The sequence below is a fragment of the Lissotriton helveticus genome, chromosome 1_2 (assembly GCF_964261635.1).
Source record: "Lissotriton helveticus chromosome 1_2, aLisHel1.1, whole genome shotgun sequence".
Classification (NCBI taxonomy): Eukaryota; Metazoa; Chordata; class Amphibia; order Caudata; family Salamandridae; genus Lissotriton; species Lissotriton helveticus.
This window is the reverse complement of record NC_136058.1, coordinates 303745300-303765863: the sequence shown is the minus strand read 5'-3', so window position 1 is coordinate 303765863 and position 20564 is coordinate 303745300. Positions and strand designations below refer to the sequence as shown.

The 20564-nt window shown below is 44.4% G+C and overlaps 1 protein-coding gene across 2 annotated transcripts in view; it reads left to right on the top strand.

Annotated features, from left to right (window-relative positions):
* TESK2 (testis associated actin remodelling kinase 2) overlaps positions 1-20564 on the top strand; it is a 599416-nt gene that overhangs the window by 539428 nt on the left and 39424 nt on the right. For both annotated transcript variants that reach the window (XM_078671787.1, XM_078671788.1), the window contains 2 exons: positions 5331-5414; positions 19345-19431. In XM_078671787.1, the coding sequence (XP_078527913.1) occupies positions 5331-5414; positions 19345-19431 (171 nt within the window). The remainder of the gene's footprint in view (positions 1-5330; positions 5415-19344; positions 19432-20564) is intronic.

The window sequence follows — 20564 nt, the reverse complement described above, 5'->3', positions numbered from 1 at the left end:
AGAGATAGTGGCGGTTTGCACAACGGCTACGAAAATCTGAGGCTCTGAGCTCTCTCAGGAAGGTTCTATGGGGTGAGGTTGCTCTGATTGGTTCTGACAAAAGTTTGGTCTCTTTTACAAAAAGAGGGTGATAGGATACAAAATGAGATGAGGCCTAGGCCTATTTTTCTCTTTTGTTTCTATGGTTGTGATACTACCGAGGCTCCCATCCCGACGACGGGGAATGATACAAAGCATGGGAATCAATGAAAGTTACCAATACTGGGGAACCAAAGTTACAGGTAAGTAACTTGTGTATATATATATATATATATATATATATATATATCAGGTTCACATCCTCCGCATAGTCGCCGGGACAGCGGTGCAACTCAGGGGCAGAGGTCACCCTGTATCAAATTACTGATCACAACGCGCAGCGACGCTGCACAAATGCACTCTACTCTGATAGACAGAAGATCACTCCATTTGTTTCTTGGCGCTTTCCAAATCGATTTATTATTTCAATTGATGCATTGTGAATACGCGAAAGGAAAAACCCCAACGCGTTTCGGCGAGACAATCGCCTTGGTCACGGGTAATTTCGGTGAATGTGCACAAAACCTCGCCGAAACGCGTTGAGGTTTTTCCTTTGCCCGTATTCACTATGCAGCAATTGAAATAATAAATCGATTTGGAAAGCGCAAAGAAACAAATGGAGTGATCTTCTGTCTTATCAGAGTAGAGTGCATTTGCGCAGCATCGCTGCGTGTTGTGAACAGTAATATATATATATATATATATATATATATATATATATATACACACACACACACACACACTTACACACACACACACACACACACACACACACACACACACACACACCTTGCTTGTCCTGTTGCGAGAAGCACTCCGATATGAACTGCAAGCATCAGCTCCTTAATCAGGTATGCAGACGCCGGCCCTCCGATCTGTTTTCACGGCCATAACACCTGCCGACCGGTTTCGAAGTCATCTTCTTTATCAAGGTTTGTGGTGAGATGGAGCACTCTTCAGTTCAGCCCCTTATATTCACGTTATTGCGCGCCCCCTAATGGGCGGATCTGTAGGATACTACGCAGCGTGTTTCTGGGAGCTGTAGTTTTGATGGGAAATACATTCCCGCTGTTTGTGCAATGTCCCGCTACCAAAGGTTTTTAAACCCACTGATGGGCCTCAGAGAGTGGGTGCCTCCTTAATCCTTTGTTGGTGTCCCGTAGAAAGAGGCCGGCAAAGGTCAACCCCAACGTCCCCCTAGGTTACGGAGTGGTGCATCCTAGGCGGTAGGGCCACCGCCTAAATATTCATGCTCCTTGCTTGTCCTGTTGCGAGAAGCACTCAGACACCAACATGAACTGCAAGCATCAGCTCCTTAATCAGGTATGCAGACACCGGCCCTCCGATCTGTTTTCACGGCCATAACACCTGCCGACCGGTTTCGAAGTCATCTTCTTTATACAATACAAATCATGTAAACAGATCATATGTAAACCTTACAGCAAAAGGTGCCCAGTGCAGGTTGAAATTTTTTGTTGTTTTTCTTTAAATGCTTGTACATTAACTTCTAATATTAAAAAAAAGTGTTAAACCTATCTAACCCATGTGTATTTTAAAAGATGGGAATGCAGTGGCGGCTAGAATTTAGAAAACCCCTTGTGTTTTTTTAATATCCTGATGACTAATTATGTCCTTGTCTTGTTCATCCTTACTCGTCTTAGCTATAGACATGTATATAATTCCTCTGTTGCATTTAAGCCTCTATGGTGTTTTGTATCGAGATTTAAAATATAACATATTTCCAATTGTCTAAGGGCCTTTTCCCTGTCACCTCCTCTCTTGTGGGGGGAGGGGGGTGGGAATAGAATCAATCAGAAAATATTTCAACTCTTTGGGGGCCGCATTGTGAACTTCACTAAAATGTCTGGCTACCGGGTAGGACTGATCCTTGTTCCTTATTGCCCTTATGTGCTGGAGTACTCTCTTGTGCCCCTGCAGTATAGTACTATAGTATAGTATAGTACTGCCTATGTAACCTGGGCCACAAGGGCACTCCGCACATACTTTATGCTCACCGGGCCTTTGAGGCAGAAGAGCTCTCTGACATAAACAAGGGCCAATCTAAGCCCCTGTGGGCATTTTTAGTTGGACATTAAAATGTCTTTCTCTGGCAAACGCTGGATGCCCAAGAAAGTGCACCTAGCCATTCATCAGATCAAAACATACTGACCTTCCACAGGGTTAGCTTTGGTAGTGAAGCCTTTATATTGAAATCCAAATTACACTGAAGTTACTGATTCCCAGATGCATTCAGCCTTTCCCTTAGAAGACATGGTTTCAAACACCTTTCATTTCTAGAAGATGACCTATCCTAAATGAATATGCTATGTTCCTGTGAGAAACATGCCTTGTACTGAGACTATTTACTTTTTTCAAATATCTAAAATATCAAAAGGCGCTGAAGTGCCACGCTGAATGCAGAGCGTGCTCTAAACAATTGCTAATAAAGAAAAGCAGAACAGGGATTACTTAGATGCTTCCACGTATCTCCAAGGGAGGTGAATGGTTTCAAAATCTCTTGCACAAAAGAAAGATGATCTCACCTGCACACCATTCTTTGCACTATCATAATGTATGCCATTTCTCTCAAAATTGTAGTTTTTTACAGTAAATAAATCTGAATGTACGGAATAGTAAACAAATTAAACTGATGCATAAATGCGCCAAGCAGGTCAACTAGACGAGGCAATGTTTCTTTACAATCAACAGTCTCTGTTAGTTACCAAACAAATGCAGCTTTTTACTATCAGTGCACGGTGTGACCCTAAGAGCAATTAGATTACATTCACAGGGTTTCAACTTGGCCTGTAGATCACTATAACCTGGAAGGAAGCAGGCCTGACAATATCCATAGCAGACAGTACTAAGTGACCCCTTTTGGTGAAGTAGTCTGTTTGAGCAGTTCTTGTGCCTTAGTCATATCGGATTGCAATAATCACATATTTTATCTAAACTTTATAGAATTGGGATTTCATGGGCATGAGTTATATTTAAACTGGAAGCTGGCAGGCTGTCAGCATCAAAATAGAAGTAGCAGAGTGGTTTCTGGAGTGTGCACTATTCTGCACAATTTAGAGCACAAAACTAACACCCCCAAAATTATAAGAGTAAGAAAATGCGTTTGTCTGTGATTACATCTTTAGTCCTATTGTGAAGAGATCATTTACAACTGCTGCTAGTGTGAAGCGGCGCGTCAAGTAGTATAAAAATGGATGAGTTGTGGGAAACGGCTCTGGGAGCGGATGTGGTCATATGGAATACGATTTCTCTTTAGAGTCTGACTCTCGACTGTGGATTGGCCGGTGCCTGTCATGTTATGACGTTCATTTCTCGACCGCTTGTTCTAGTAACGGTGGCTCTTTCTGATCATTACAGCTTCTCATTCCTGCACTATTTTCCTCTGTGGTTAAGAGATGCAAATGTTCTCTCTAACCCGTGGGGTGAGAGTGGTAGAAGGATTCCTCCCTTCTGCAAATGTGTATCTTGATCTCTTTGACTGGCCAGTGTGAAGATCCCTTCTCCTGTGCTCTTTCGTGTACTAGGGCCTAATGGTATCGGTTCTTTTTATTTGGCTCCTTCTGTACAGTCTCTCTCCAATCTCTCCAATCTCCTGGTATCTGATCAGACTTGGCGGAGACTTTTGGAGGCGTTTAACTTTGAGCTCACCTTGACACTTAGAAAGTCTCTTCCAACACCCTTTTTGTCAGGTGAAGTGTAAGGGCCTCAAGTTTGGCGGACAGATTACTCTGTCACAAACGTGACGTCTATCCTGTCTACCTTATTTCAAGTGCATTATATCTAAAGCTCCCTGTTATCAGTTTGTATTGATTTTCACAGATAAAGACAGAAACCCATTTATTTTACTGTGTTTTTTTTAAAGTGGATAAAAAACGGAAATTGAGTTGATTTGAGTGAATCTAAATGCCATCAATTGTGACTGTGAGGCCAGTAGCTGTGAGGACTGACAGGTAAGGGGGTTCAAAAAAATAAAGGAATTTTATTAAAGAGTCTTAAACAGCAGTAGATATGAACAACCTTAATACTAAAATATGAATGTTTTCTTAGAAGTGCATATTTCATCATCTGAGTAAATAGGGAAAAGCCATAATCTGATTTGTTATAAAACTGAGAAAATCCACAGATCATTCCAGTACATAGTACACACTTAACTCAATCTTTCTATCATTACAAGTCATTGTCCAGCAAGTAATTAACAACTTTCTAGGTGCCAACTCATATCATGAATACCAGGACATAAGCATCTTTACCTTCCTCTCACAGTTGCATCTCCCTGAAGAACTGTTGCGTTGTTATGTTTTGTTATGTTATGCAGACCTGTAGAGCGTACTGTCCCCAGGTATTTTGGTGCAGAGCAGGTATGAGTCTAGCTAAACTTAGGGCCTAGTGAGACTATACGAAAAGCCAGGTCTTCAGCTTCCAAATTCAAGTAGTGACACTGTAAAGATGTCTAGGGTTATACATTGAGTACCATTGAATTTGGTAACAATAAACATCTGTTATTCAGCGCCAAGATACCCTTTGCGATGAACGTACACTTTACAAATACACGTTATGTCATAAGCCCATGCACGTTCTATTATTCTAACGAAAGCCTCATGGCTAGCCAGCCTATAAAACATGTTTATAGCAGCCATATGAGCACAGTAACGCTTAGTCTAAGCATTATATTGCTGATGACTTACCCAGAAATATTTATTCAGTTTGTTCATAAAGCTCTTTATAATGTTTGCATAAACTCGATCTTGTGCCTATGCTATCCCCTTACCAGAGTTTTCTCTTCTGGGTAATCTATTCCTACGGACTGTGACCATGAAAGAGCTGAATGCGCTCTTAAGAATGTTTACTCTTAGACCTTTCCTATAACTTGCACCCACCATTCCTCCGACTTGTACTATGGCAAGAGTTGTTCAGCAGCTCATTCCACTCAGCTAATTGAAGTAGCAGTGCATGGTGTTCACTGGAGTGCATTGGATGGGTGCTAAGAAGATGTAGTGACAGCATGTTTTTGTTTCTGGTTAAAATACAATGTGGAGTATTGTGAAAGCTAACGTAAGCACCTTGAAGGTATTGTCTTATACATGTTTTTACGTAATTTCTTGTTGGCATTGGTGAGCCAATAAGAAATCAATTTCTGAAAACCGCTTTATAATATTGAGCATGGTACTTTATAGATTCCCAGAGTACTGAAATGAGTATTCTTTGATTGAATAGGTCTTGTTCCTCTCATTTAGGCAGATGTGTTCTCTTACGGCATCATCCTCTGTGAGGTCATAGCCAGAATACAGGCGGATCCAGATTACCTTCCCCGCACTGAGGTAAGCACAGTCTTTCTGTGATGAAACTGAGATAAAGTGCTGAGATTGTGTCGCTGGCAGGGAGTCAACTGCACATGTTCCTTCCCGAGTTGCTTCTCTCCATTAAACCCTCTGCGACAGAATCTCCTATAAGTTCTTCAGCAGAGTTAGGATGTCATTTTATGCAACCTACCAGAGATTTCAGGTTAAAGAAGACCTAAATACTATGTTTGGAGGCGAATGATGCATAAAGCTATATATTTGGATATTGTTGCAGAGCATACTATTTATCTCCCACTTGTAGCTTAGAAAGCATGCTTTTTGCAGGTGAATACAGCAGCTGCATATTTCATTCAAAGCAAGTCTATGAAAATAGTGAAATAAAACACAATGGTCTGGCACTCCACTCAAAGTAAGCAATAGTCAAGTTCAACAAGATTGAAATCCATTTAGCAGGTCTTTGTATAAAGGTTCTTTATTCATAATCTTCTTTAAAAGCACACACCGTAGCCAACACGTTTAGTTCCTAAGGACTTCTTCAGGGCTACAAATAAGTATAGAAAATATACATTATATTTACAATAATATTTACGAACATATATACAATTAAAAACATACTATCATTTTCTATATACAATCTTTATATATACAAATGATTTTTTTATATATTACTGTAGCCAGTGTTGGCATTCTCTGAAAGCAGATGTTGAAAGTTAATTTCCGCCAATCTTATCCATATACATTATCCAAATGACCTGCTGAAAAAACACATTCACAAAAAATAAGCTATTACATACAAAAAAACTTAATGAGAGTCTCTTCAATCATATTCACTTTTTCTTAATGTTGTATGTTTTTTGGGAAAGTTATATCCTAAGAGAAATGTTTAAATAAAATGTACTTTGAAAGACTGCATTTATCCTTATTGTGGGCTTTCTAATCTAATAAGTACTGTCCCAAACCGTTGAGGTATATAATCAACATTGAAAAGCACCATTTTGGTTCTATTTAAAGAAGCAACATACCCACGAAATAACAGTCTCCTGCTTACCGAATATAATGTCAGGGCGTTTTTCTAAGTGTTCCTCTGGACAGTGCTGGCGATCAATCGCTCTCTCCTAAAGCAGCCACCTACGACCTATATGGCCAGGAGGTGAATGCATCTTTAGTGTCCGATCCTTTTATCACAAATACGCGTAGAAGGACCAGCACCCAGTCTGCACCCCCTGCCTGCCGGTCGACCACGAGAGCAAGGATTGCAACGCCTGCTCCGCCTTCACCCCGAAGACACTCAGGGTTAGAGAGACAAAGAAGAGCCAACTACACCATGCAAGGCAAAGGCCATCCTCCGTCACTTCGGGACATGGGCCTCCTCCAGCGACGAAGAGGACAACATCACCGAGGGACCAGATGACTACACGGTCGTAGAGACTGATAAGAAAACATCTAAAGAGGTAGGAGATACGTCGACACCTAAACCCCAACAGACTCTCGAAAAACAGAGTCTAAGTCCTCGAAGGGAGCACTGGCACCGAAAATCTCGACGGCCGCAGCATCATCCAAGAACAAACAGCCCAGCAGATCTTTCGAAAAGGACTCCCAGGCGGCGAAGACCGGCGAAAAGCGAAGGTTGTCGAAGCATGTGCCCGAAAAAGACCGCTCGACTTCGAAGGAGAAGGAGCAGCAGGTTGCTTTGACGACTACGTCAAAGAGATCGGCCGCTCAACACCGAACATGCCGCCGAGATGGAGAGAAAACAGAGAAGGCTCGAAGCCGAAATGGAGAACATCCTGCAAAGTAAGAGAGTTCGACAAGAAAATGAAAAGGTTCACGATTCCGTCGCAACCGCCAACGACGTTCGTCGAAATAGAAGAGGGAGAGGAGTTTGACGCCGTAGAACCGCCAAACTCCCGAGCCCCAGGAACACCTAGGGGACGAGTGCTTATACTATGAGGAAGAAGGCGACGATGACCAGCGGACGAGTTTCGGCTCGGCATCCTCGATGGCACAGGACCTGGATTGGCAGTACCTCGACGCTGAAAACCCGGAAAAGGCCGTGGGGATGTATCCTTAGAGGCCTTCGCCGCCAGATGACATTGGGGCCCATAACATGGTCATCAGGCAGCGGCTTATGGAGTCAAACTGGAGTAGGAAAAACTAAAGGCATGCTTCCTCTTAGAGACCCTGCTCCCCACTCAAAGAAGGAGTCAATTCCTCCCCGTGCTTCAGCGTGTCATAGGCCAAGGGAGGGAGGCGTTCAAAGATCCAGCGACCTGCAGGTCTGTCACGCCTAGGACGGAGAAGAAATACAGCACTCCTCTAAAGGACCCTCCCTACATCCAGGGATCCGTCGCGGCGGACTCCATTATTGAGGCAACAGCCAGGAAAAGGGCAAACGTCCCAACAACATCAGGGCCACCACCAGACAAAGAAAGTAGGAGGAACTAACTGGGAGGAAAATAGAGAGGAATGCAGCGGTACACTGGCGCATGGCGAACTCCAATGCCCTACTAAACAGACACCAGTACCAGCATTGGGACGAGGTCGGACAGCTGCTCAAGCACCTCCCCGAGCAATACCAACAAAGAGCATCACACCTGGTGGAGGAAGGAAAAAATATAGCAAATTCTTGCCTGAAAACAGCCTTGGATGGGGCTGACACATACAGCAGGCTTATGATAGGAATCACAGAAAGAAGGCATGCCTGGCTCAGGATCTCAGGCTTCAAGCGGAAGTACAGAACAACATTCTGAGCATCCCTTTCAATGGAGAAACACTGTTCGGGGCACTCACCCAGCTCAAGAAAGAAAATGAAACTACAAGGTCCATGGGGGCCTTACAATTCAGAGGGATGAGAAGGGGTACCCCGACACGGAGACCAAACGGAAGGGGAGGAATCCAGCTTGGAACGTCACACCAGACATTCCAGCAGGCCCACCAGGGTGACAATCAAGCACAGCAGGGACAGCAAAAACAAACCTGGCAGTACCAGCTTTGGGGCCAGTCCTTTCGTGGGAGGGCGAATGGACGAGGGCAAACAAGAAGAGGGGGCCAGCAACCCACCACAAAGTGACTCCGTCCCGCAAAGCGTGCCCACCCACACGACCCATCCGAGGGTGGAGCACAACAAGGTCAACAAGAGAGGGTTACACGGACCAAACATCAACGAACATGTAACACCGGTAGGAGGCAGGCTAAGACATTTCTTCCAGGAGTGGAAGAAGATAACTACAGACAAATGGATACTCAACATCATACAGTTTGGATACTGCATAGAATTGGAAAACAAACCACCAAACAGAAAACCAAAAAGGAAGGCGCATTCAGGAAAAGAACTAGCGCTACTCCTAGAGGAAGCACAAGAACTCCTCCAAAAGGAGACCATCGAATCAATTCCATTCAGAGAAAGGAACAAGGGAGTGCACTCAAACTATTTCCTAGTACCAAAAGTGGACGAAATGCTAAGACCCATCCTGGATCTAAGGTTCCTAAACAAATACATAAAGACACAAAAAATCAAAATGACATCCCTACAAGAAGTCATTCCTCAGATAAGGGACGGAGACTTCATGTCCACCATAGACCTCAAAGATGCCTACCTGCACATTCTCATGAACAGGCAGCACAAACATCTACTAAGATTTACCATCAACAAAGAACACTACCAGTTCACAGCCCTAGCCTTCGGACTAAAATCCGCACTTAGGGTTTTCACCAAATGTCTTGCGGCCGCGCCAGCGTACCTGCGGAGGGAAGGGATTCATGTATACCCGTACCTCGACGACTGGTTAATAAAAGCAAGTTCTCACAGGGCATGCAAGGAACACGCACAGCGAGTCACAGAAACGCTGACAGACCTGGGATTCTCCATAGACTGGGGGAAATCCTCAATGGAACCAGAGCAAGTGAAGATCTTCCTGGGTGCACAGATCAACACCATACAGAGCAAGGTGTTCCCCAGCGACAAGAGAAAACTGGCCCTGCTGAAGGAGACACGCCACTACCAGAAGGGGCAAACTCTGACAGAGAGGACAGCAAGCAAGATCATGGGGATGATGGCGTCCTGCATACACCTGGTCCCCAATATACGGCCCCACATGAGACCATTCCAGGAATGGCTGCAACAACAATGGTCATAAGCTACAGAAAGTTGGGAAGATCTAGTGGTTGTAACACATGCAGTGCAGGAGGAGATAACGTGGTGGAACAAGGCGAACATAACAAAAGGGAAGCCTTTAACACCACCAACCCCAACGGTGACCATCACCACAGACGCATCCCAGATGGGATCGGGAGCACACATGAAGTAGCTCAAGGTGAGGCGTCTGTGGACTCCAGCAGATGCGGTCAGACACATCAACTACCTGGAACTAAAGACAGTGTTCCTCGCCGTGAAGGCCTTCCAGAAACAACTGTGCAACCACAGAGTGTTGATACAGACAACACAACAACGATGTTCTACATCAACAAGCAGGGAGGAACACAATCAGTCGCACTATCCAACCTAGCGCAAGAAATATGGAGATGGGCCATCCCACTCAAAATAGACCTGCTAGCCATACACCTACCAGGGAAGGACAATGTGGAAGCAGACTGGCTCAGCAGACAGACATCAGCATCCCACGAGTGGGAGCTCAATGCACAGGAAACGCAAAGGCTATTCAGGAGGTGGGGAACACCGACGATAGACCTATTTGCAACACACCAAAATGCTGATACTTCGCATCCATGCAACCAGGGGAACGATCCCAGGGGAATGCCCTGTGGATAAGCTGGTCGAAAACATTTGCCTACACTTTTCCCCCGATACCACTGATACACAGAGTACTCAACAAGTGCAGAACCAGCAACATGACGCTGACCCTGGTGCCACCACAGTGGGCAAGCCAGACCTGGTACTCACAAATAATGGAAATGGCACAGGGACCACCCCACAAGTTCGGGAAAAGAAAAGACCTACTCTCCATGCAAAACTGCGAAGTACTACACTCAGAGCCAGAGAGCCTCAGCCTAGCTGCATGGCTCCCGAAGACATAGAGTTTGCACACCTAAGGCTACCGGAGAGCACCCTGTGGGTGCTATGAGAGGCAAGGAGACCTACCACATGAAGGTGCTATGTGGCAAAATGGAAGAGGTTCACACAATGGTGCAGCAAGAAAAAACTACTCAATAAGATGACAAGGGAATCAACGGTACTAAGCTATCTCTCACACCTGCTGAAAGCAAAACTAAGTTCATCCTCGCTAAGAGTACTCCTAGCAGTGATTGTAGCCTACACAAGAGGAGAGACAGGAAAGAGCTTCATTACATCACAAGTAGTAAAGAGATTCCTGAAAGGGGCAAAAAGGATCGCACCACCAAGAGGATGCCGCCACCGGCATGGAACCTTAATTTAGTCCGAACAGAACTTATGAAAGCGCCCTTTGAACCCATCCATAAGGCCTCACTACAAATGCTAACAATGAAGACCGCGTTTCTGGTGGCAATCACCTCGCTGCGCAGGGTAAGCGAGCTGCAAGCACTAACGCTGCAAGAACCCTACATCCAAATACACAATGACAGGGTGGTAATGAGAACGGACCCACACTTCATGCCAAAGGTGGTGTCCAGGTTCCACAAGAACCAAACAATACAGATAGCGAGCTTCTTTCAGAAACCATCCACAAGCGCAGAGAGGGCACTGCACACTCTGAACGCTAGAAGGGCAGTAATGCATTACATAGAAAGAACGAAGGAGCACAGGAAAACAAAGCAGTTCTTTGTGTCCTTCGCAACCAGTTTCCTGTGTAGACCAGTAATAAAAGACACCATCGCACGATGGATTGCACTAACGATACAATTCTGCCACAAACAGGCAGGGCAAGAACTATCATAGGGGGCACAATCCCATTCTACCAGGAAAAAGGGAGCAACAATAGCCTTCCTGGCTAACACACCCATTCAGGACAAATGCCTGGCGGCAACATGGGCTTCAGTGCACATGTTCACTAAGCACTACTGCGTGGATATGCAAATAAACAAAGAAGCACAAGTAGGACAGAAAGTGCTTCAACATATATTCAACAACCAGCACTCATCTTCCACCCAGCCGCCACAAAAATAACAAACCGCTACAAAGTCTATGCACAGCATAGTGAATCCAGAAAGATTCACGCTGCAAAACGAATCGTTTCTTACATGTCAGTGTAGTTTTGCAACTTGAAGATCTTTCTCGATTCACTAGCGAACCCACCCACCTCTGCCAGAAAGATGAGGCAGGAGAAGAAGGTGGAAATACAAAGAATGAAATACAAAGAGACACTTTAAGGGACAAAGTGAAAAATCATTTACTTAAGGAAGAACTTGAAAGCATTGCCAAGGATTCACAGACAGAACACAAAAACAAGAGAAAAAGAATCAGAAGATGGCGCCCAAAGGTGGAAGCTTCCGCAGGAAGCGTGCCGACGTCACAGGAAGTACACCAGAAAGTGGTACGTCGACGCCCACCTGGGCTCCAAAAAAAAAAAACAGACTACGATTATGGACCGAACCGCTAGACCGCGGAATAATGCACAGCATAGTGAATCCAGAAAGATCTTCAAGCTGCAAAACTACGCCGACAGGTAAGAAACTATTCGATACTCTTATCTGCTGGTTTAGCAGTATCACACTAATGGGATTATATTAACATTCCCTTGTTTCTTAATGGGAAACCGAAGGAGTAAAGCAGGTTTCTATGCTCTGATTCTTTAATTGATGCACTTGCAAAGATAATGCTCAAAGATTTTGACAACATGTTTGGAGGAGTTATTGCAAGTATTGTTTCATAGGAACAACATGTTTTTCTGTTGGATCAAGATGAAACAGACTACATCAATATGACAATAAAATAATCTGACACTGCCAAGACCTTGTAGAAGGAATTGGTATGTTTCTTCTGTATGCAAAGAAGGCTTTTGGACAGTTTGATCTGGGTGTACCTCCAGTTATTTTTGCATCATATGGGTTTTAGTCAGACATTTGGTAAAAAGAGACTGAATTGTATTTAAACCATTGCCCAAGAATGGTACAAGTAGAAAGATAACACTGGTTACACATTTTCCCATGATACAGACTAGAAGTTCTGGGTGTTTCCTTGATATTTTCATTTGGAATAGTTGGAATTTTATACTTAATTCTGTGGAATGTTGCCATATGACCTATTGAATTTAATTGATTTAAGATCAAACTGTCAGCTTATGTGAATGATGTAACGCAAAATGTAATACTCTTTAGCAGATTATGTGGTTACGATCTGAATACCTCTAAAACTTCGATTTTTAATAAACCAAGCTGCAGGTATATTTGACTAGCCCAGAGCTGAGTAAGTTACTTAACTGGAGATGAAGATCTTCACTAAGGTTGACCTGGTGGCCATAAGGAATTATGACTTGTTACTGAAAGAAGTCAGTAGATTAATGTATCCGATGGAGAAATCTAGTTGCAGATTCCTTACCTTTGAACTTCCAGGCGTCAGGCTGGATCCAGGCGATTTTTGATAGCAGTAACCTGCGTGCTGATAGGTGGTGTCGGTCGACTCTGCAAGATGTTGTAGGCATCTTGTTCGTAATCGTGATGTTTGCGTCGTCAATATAGGTGTCACCTTGGCACTCTGACGTCCGTTCTTTTCGTGCCAGCCAGTACAGATCCGTCAAAGGGAGCTACCCCATCACTTTTTGACAGATTTCTTTTGACTTTTTGTTCAATCATTTTGGTGTGTAGGTCATGTCCAGTAAGAAGACCTCTGGGTTCATGTCGTGTGGGGTCTGTCACCGCGCCATTTAGGTCACTAACCCCCATTTAGTGTTTCTGTAGTGCCTGAAGCGTGCCCATGACAGTCATTCTCCGATTGCCGGGCCATGACGCCAAAGACTTTGAGGGAGCTGTCCCTAAAGCTAATTACGGCCCAGTGTCTGGCACCTCGGAGGTTGCCTCGTTGATCCCAGTCGAGAGGAAGTATGAGCACAGCTCCGGGGGGAGGGGTTGGTTGAAGTCTTCCTCCTCTAAGTCATCGCGGTCAGGTAAGAAGCACCGGCAAAAGCACAAGAAGTCAAAGCGTGCTTCGACTTTGCCCTGTCTGTCACTCGAGGAGACAGGAGCTTCAGCGGTCGAGGGCTTGCTTCGCGGAGCATATGCCAAGGTCGGGTACGCGTCTCCCGCCCTCTCCAGGGGCAGGAGCGATACTCTCCACTAAAAAATATTTGACGCCATATTTGGGCGACCTGACCCTGCTGGCGTGCTTCCTACGGTGTCCGTCAAGACTTTGACGGTGGTCCTGCAGCCTGCTGGCTTTCAATGTGGCCTTGACAGATGTTCTACTGTGCACCTGACCCAAGCCCAGCACAGGGGCTCCTGTGATTAGAGCCATTGCCCGGTGCCACCGCCCTTAGCTGGGCTACCCAGCTTTCTTCTCCACCCATCCCACCCTGCTGAGTTAAGTGGGCAAGCCTCCTCTTCCCATGGTACGTTGCCTTCTGCACCTCAGGACAGGAAATCCAAAAAGCTGGACAGCTTCGGTAAGATGATGATTTCTTCCACAAGCCCAGCATTGCAGTCGGTAAACACCACTTGCCTCTTGGGCTGTTACCCCATTCCTATGAGATACTGTTGCGTTGGTGCTTCCCAGAGTCTCGAAGGAGGACCAGGCTCTCCTCTTCCAAGCTGTAAGATGGGAGAGATGCAGCGAATTTTGCCATACAATGCAGGGAGAGAATGGAGCCTTACGGCTAGAGTGACGACCTTGAACCTTGGGAACCAGGTTCGAACCTGGGGAACCAGGTTCGAGTCTCGGCGACAACGCTCAACATCCTGTGAATCTGGGCAAATCACTTAATCTCCCTGTGCCTAACAAAAATGATTGTGTCCATCTGTAACGAAACTGGTGCTCATTTAAAGCGCTCTGATACCCGATTTCTCTTGTCTAGATCGCTTTATATGAAACTCCTCCGCCCCCCAAATAAAATGCGCCTTAGACACGACTGACTCGCTAGATAAAGCGATTTCCTCGACGGTGGCCATTAGGCTTTTTTGGGGATGTCGAAGCTAACCTCATGGTCATGCCCTTTAATGGCCCCCGTCTGTTAAGAGACCAGGCAGATGCAGCACTTGAGCGCTTCAAGGACTAGCAGGCTTGGCCTTGCCACTCTATTCCAGCCTGTCTGCTTTTTGCCCCTTTTGTGGCTACGGAAGGGGTTTCCAACCACGCCAACACTATTCCAGCCAGAGGACCTGCAAGTTCAACAACCTCTGTGGGATCGAGGGACATGGTTCACCATGACCTCCTGGGTCGGGTGACCGAAAGTTTGATCGAGCCACGAACCCCACCTCCACCGCAAAATCTATTCAGAGCCCTCTGGGTCATGGGCATCCAGTTAATGGCTGAACTGGGGTGGCAGAGTGGGCTAAAGAACGGTGATGGATTAAACCCAGATCAGTTGACTGGGGGTGAGTGCTTGTATTGTCAACGCACTGCCCGTCACCACCTTTGGTTTTGCTCTGGATATACCATCACCTCCACCACTGTATCACCTCCGGGCAGTTTGGTGCTGCAAATAGTCCGAAGGGCCTACTCCCTCCTCTTCGACAATACTCTTCACTCCATGCCTCCAACTTACGATCCGCTGATGGAGGATCACCTTGTCAAACTCCGCTAGGAAGTCAAAACTTTCTTAGTCAAGGGAGCTATAAAGAGGGTTCCCAGGTCAGAAAGTGGTTGTGGTTGCTATTCCCACTATTTTCTTGTTCCAAAGGAGGACGGAGGACTTTGTCCAATCCTCGACCTCACAGCCCTCAACTACTTCTTCAAAAAGGAAAAGTTCACGATGCTCATCCTTGCTCTGGTCCTGTCTGCCCTATACCCAGGAGACTGGATGGTAGCATTGGACTTGCAGGATGCATATTTCCACATTCCCGTTCTGCCTGCCCATCGTCGCTATCTGTGGTTTACGGTGTGCCACCAGCACTTTCAGTTTACCGTGCTCCGCTTCGACCTCACTAGTGCCCTTCTGGTGCTCACCAAGGTGATGGCGGTGGTCGCAGCCCATCTGCGGAGATCAGGGGTCCCAGCCTTTCCCCTTTCTTGATGACTGTTGAAGGTGGGCTCATCCCTAGCAGTCGTCTCCCACCTCAGACTGCGGAAAACCTCCTGCATTCGCGGGGGTCCACTATCAACGTGCCGAAGTCACAACTGACTCCTTCTCAGTCACTCCCTGTCATCGGGGCAGTTCTGGACATGGTGCCGTTTCGGGCTTATCCTCCTGCGCAACGATCCCAGGATATTCAGGCTATGATGCCGATATTTCAACCTCTATCCTGGATTTTGGTGAGTGATTCTGGGGCTGTTTGGCCTCCTGCATCCTACTAGTGGACCATGCCAGATGGCACATGCAGGCTCTGCAGTGGGAACTAAAGTTCCAATGGGCACATAATCTGGGAAATCTCACCGACCTAGTTCAGATATCAAGGGAACTGTGAACAACACCTCCCCCTCCTGTGATCTAAAAAGTAGTGACAAATGCATCCCTTTTGGGATGGGGCGGCCATCTGGGAGAGGTGGAGATAAGAGGACTCTGGTCTCCGGGTGAAGCCAAGCTCCATATCAACCTGTTGGAGCTTCAGGCGATCCGGTAGGCACTGAAAGGCTTTTTACCATCCCTCAAAAGAAGGCTAGTTCAGGTGTTCAGACAACACTACCACCATGTGGTACTACAACAAACTGGGCTGAGTGGGGTCGTGGAGCCTCGGTCAAAAGGACTTGACTAGAACAACAAGGCATTTCCCTGATGGTGCAACATCTGACCGGTTCTCTGAAAGCCATAGCGAATGAACTCAGCCGCCATTTTTTGGATCAAGAGTGGCGTCTCCATCCACAGGCGGTGCAAGGTCTCTTTCAGCAGTGGCAAGAGCCTTGGTTAGATCTGTTCGCCTCAGAAGAGAATGCGCAATGTCAGCAGTTTTGCACTTTGCCGTTTCCAAGACGGCTCAAGCTCGCCAACGCTTTTTGTCGCAAATGGAGCACAGGCCTCCTGTACGCCTTTCCGCCCATACCACTCCTGCCCAGAGTGCGACCGGGCCCCAGTCATTCTTGTTGGTCCTGACTGGGCTAGGAGAGTCTGGTATCCTGAGCTTCTACAAATTAGCATATATCTTCTGGTCAGGCTGCCTCTTTGGGAGGATCTTTTTTTGCAGCAGTAGAGGAGTGTTCTCCACCTGAACCTGTCCACTCTTTGCCTCTTTGTAGGGAGATTGTGCAGCGACAGTTGACAGCTTTTGACCTTCCTGCCAAAAACTGTGATGTTATTCTGGCAGCCAGGCGTCCCCCCACGAAGTTGGTAAATACCTGCTGAAGGCAAAGGGTTGGTAAATACTGTACAGAAGGTTCTGTTGACCCTTTGTCTGCCTCTAGGTCAAATGTTCATCTTCATATTCTTTCCTTGGCCCAACAGTGCTCCACTCTGGGCACTCTGAAGGGCTACCTTTTGGCCTTTCTGCTTTCCTTCGGCTGCCATATTAGCCATCACTTTTTAGGTCTCCTCTTGTATAGATATTTTGAAGGGGCTTACCCATCTGTCTCCCCCTTCTCCATTTATTAAGCCCCAATGGAACCTCAATTTGGTCCTTACCTTTTTGATGGGTAAGAGATTATCACGGTGGGGCCTTGTTCGGAAAGTAACATACCCACCAGTTTAAGATTTAGTTAGGCAAGTCTGCTGAAGACTACTTTCTTAAATTTAATGATTCAGATTACTAACAGGGAGTGAGATTTAAGACCCCACAATGCTCCCTTTTATTGTGGAAAGCTTTGCTAAACATGTTCTGTTAATTGCCACTCTCTTGATCTACCGCTGTAAGGGGAGAATTCTCACTTTGCAATATCTTTCAAGAACAGTTGTGTAATATTTGGGCCGCTAAAGAAGTCAGCACAATTTGACAATTACCAAAAAAACTACTACCCATGACCTGTATTTTTAAGTCTTTACTAATTGGGGAAATTTCTGAATAATATTCATCCTGACAAGATCCACGTTGATAAAACCCATTTATTGAAATTCCGATGGGTGGGTAATGAAGGTAGGTACTATTTGGATTCTTTATCATTTCATTCTGACCATATTAGGTTATGGTCTGGAATTCTTTCCAAGAGAGGGGCCTTGGACATGGACACAGAATTTTCAAAGGAACCAGTGCTATGTTCTGTTAACACATGCCATGACGATTTGAGAAATGAAAATTCGAAACCGCAACATTTAAGTGTAATCAATAGGTTATATTGTGCACCATTAACTTTTGATTGAATGGAAGCACAAAAATGAAGTAGGGGATATTCATATGTTTGCTAATTGTAGCGGATTGTAAGGATTTTGGACTGCATTGGCAGATGCTAAGAGCTAACCAGCTCTGAGATAATATTAACAATTCTGTAAACAACGATGAATCCTGAAATGACTATTCCGGACTTGGCCATCGTGTGTTGTTGCCATGAGTATTTTTATATATTGAATATTTAGGTATTGCAAAACCATACACGATTCCAGATGCAATCAAGATAGAGCATGGTGGATGACATTCTGGAATACTTTCGAGATAAAGGCCGCAATTTATCTGCCAAAAAGTCTTCAGTGCTATCAACCTTTTAGACCCATGTAGGGAGTAGTGTATGATAGGTTTTATTACACTACAGGTTTAAGAAGATTTTTTTTTTGTTAAATGATTTTTATTAAGTTTTCAGAAAAAGAGAACATATAATATTAAATGAACACATTATGAGTAAAGTACAATGATTAATTTAAAGAGAAAAAATTAGCAAATAATTCAAGAGAAGATATAAAAGAGGTAAGAAAACAGATGGAGGAAAAAGAAAGAAAAGGAAAGGAAGAGATATATAGGAGAAGAAGAAAAGGAAGAAAGAGAAAAAAGAGGAATACAGAGTTAATAATTAGGAAAGAGTAAGAAATTAAGATGCAGGTGCATGTGTAGAAAGATAAGTGAAGGGTAGACAAAGTAGGTCAGATTTAATTTTCTGAGGAAGAATAAGAGAAGAAACCGTAGCAATTCTGTGTTCATCGCAAACAAAATTCCACCAAGTTAATAATGCTAATTGAGAGTTATCTTTCCAACAGGACAAAATTACTTTAAATGCTATAGCAATAAATAAATCATACAACAAAGTAATATGATTAGAAACATCAAAATCAGCTGAGGCGGAACCTAGAAAAACATTTCGTATTTTTAATGGAATATTACATTGAAATATTGTCATACATTTAGACCAAAAGGTTTAAGAAGATTTAAACTGCTGCATCAAAGTTTCAGATGAAGTTTAACATTTGGGAAATGTTAGCTTTTTTTTGTTGTTGTTTTTTTGCCCATTATAAACTAGTGCAACAACACAAGCAATAGCATGATGATGAGTTCATATCAGTATGATGAACTTTGTAATTGTATGTTTAAAATTTGAATATTGGCTACTAGTGTGTATATTTTTATTAACTTTATACTTTACCAATTAAAACAGAAGAAAAGAAAATTTACTTTGAGAACGGATAATAGGAGGGTTTTTCAGGTGCAATGTTACATGGGAGCTGATTGGAAATCACTGCACCAACTCCTGGAACGACAGTGTATAAGACTAAAGGCATGATTTAGATCTTGGCGGACGGGTTATTCTGTCGCAATGGTGACGGATATCCCGCCTGCCAAAATATAAATCCCGTAGGATATTAAGGGATTCGGCGGATGGGATATCAATCACCTTTTGGACGGGCTCACCTATCTGCCAAGGTCTAAATCAGACCCCACAGCAAATCTGCAGCTGCCTGAAAACCATATTCCTTGTGAGGCCCAGCATAGTAGCAGAGTGGTTATGAATGTGGTTGCTACCATTTGTGAATTATATCCAACATCCTCTGACGATAACCTGTCTTTCAATCTGCAGAACTTTGGTTTGGACTATGATAGCTTTCAACACATGGTGGGAGATTGCCCCCCGGACTTTCTACAGCTAACCTTTAATTGTTGTAATGTAAGTATATGTTCTTAATCGTAATAAGTATGTTTATTTTATTTGTATGTAATCTATTTTAGGTATGTTATAACAGGAACCTAGCTCTAAGAAGCAACGGAACCTTTGCAGGCAGAAATCATTTGTTATAGCAAGAGCACGTGAAACATAGGGCCTTGTAAATAGAACAGTATTATGGATGTGGTCTCTGAATGTGATCGGAAGCAGGTTCAAAATATGTCATTGACTAAGATCATACACACAAAGTACATTTTTCTTTGCATCACCCACACAAACATTACACTCCAATACTTAACTTTTGGCTGTAGATTCCTCATATTAAGTGCCTCTCCAAGCACCAGACTGGATCTCTTGCAATAGCACCTGTGTGATGCTGGGTATGACCATTAAACTCCATTGTGATTCCATCCCACCTCTGGAGATGATAAAATGCAGCTGCATATAGGCACCTCCCCTGTGCAATGACGTAAATTTCTCCTTTCCCATACCTAAAGAAGGAACCACCTGTTCAGTTTCTTCACAACCTTCTTAGTGTCTTACCTTTAGCAGTGTGTAGGGGTGCGACCTCAAAGAGAGTAGGTTTCAAACTGTGCTGCTCATGTTGGAAGTCAGTGTCTGTGGTGGACCCACATGATGTGTGCTTAGGGTGCCTCAGGATTAAGCAAGACTGCAAGTCGTGGTATGTATGTATTTTGGATTTCTTTAGCAGATACGTAGCCACAAAGCAGTGAAGTGCTGTACGTAGTCAAAGGCGAGCACCAATTCAACAGGTAAGAGGAGAGTAAGCTGGGTTGTGGGCGGTTAATACATTGTGAACTAGTGTTCTTGAAAGAGGTGAGACTACAACTTTTTCCTCATTGTAGCAGTGTTGGGGCGGTACTGATGGATACTGGGATATTATTTTAGATCCTAGGTGCATAGATGGAAAAGGCCTTCTGTCTTGTTTTTCTCTATTTTACACTTCTTAGACTGCATTTTGATGATGCCCTGGTTGAAAGTGTGCTGAGACGTTGAGCTTGTCTGCAAGATAAGCAGGGGTGCTAGTCGTGATAGCTTTGTAAATGATGCGGATGATGATGTGGGCCTGCAAAAGAAGCCAATGAAGTTCCATCAGGATGTAGGTGATTGGATCA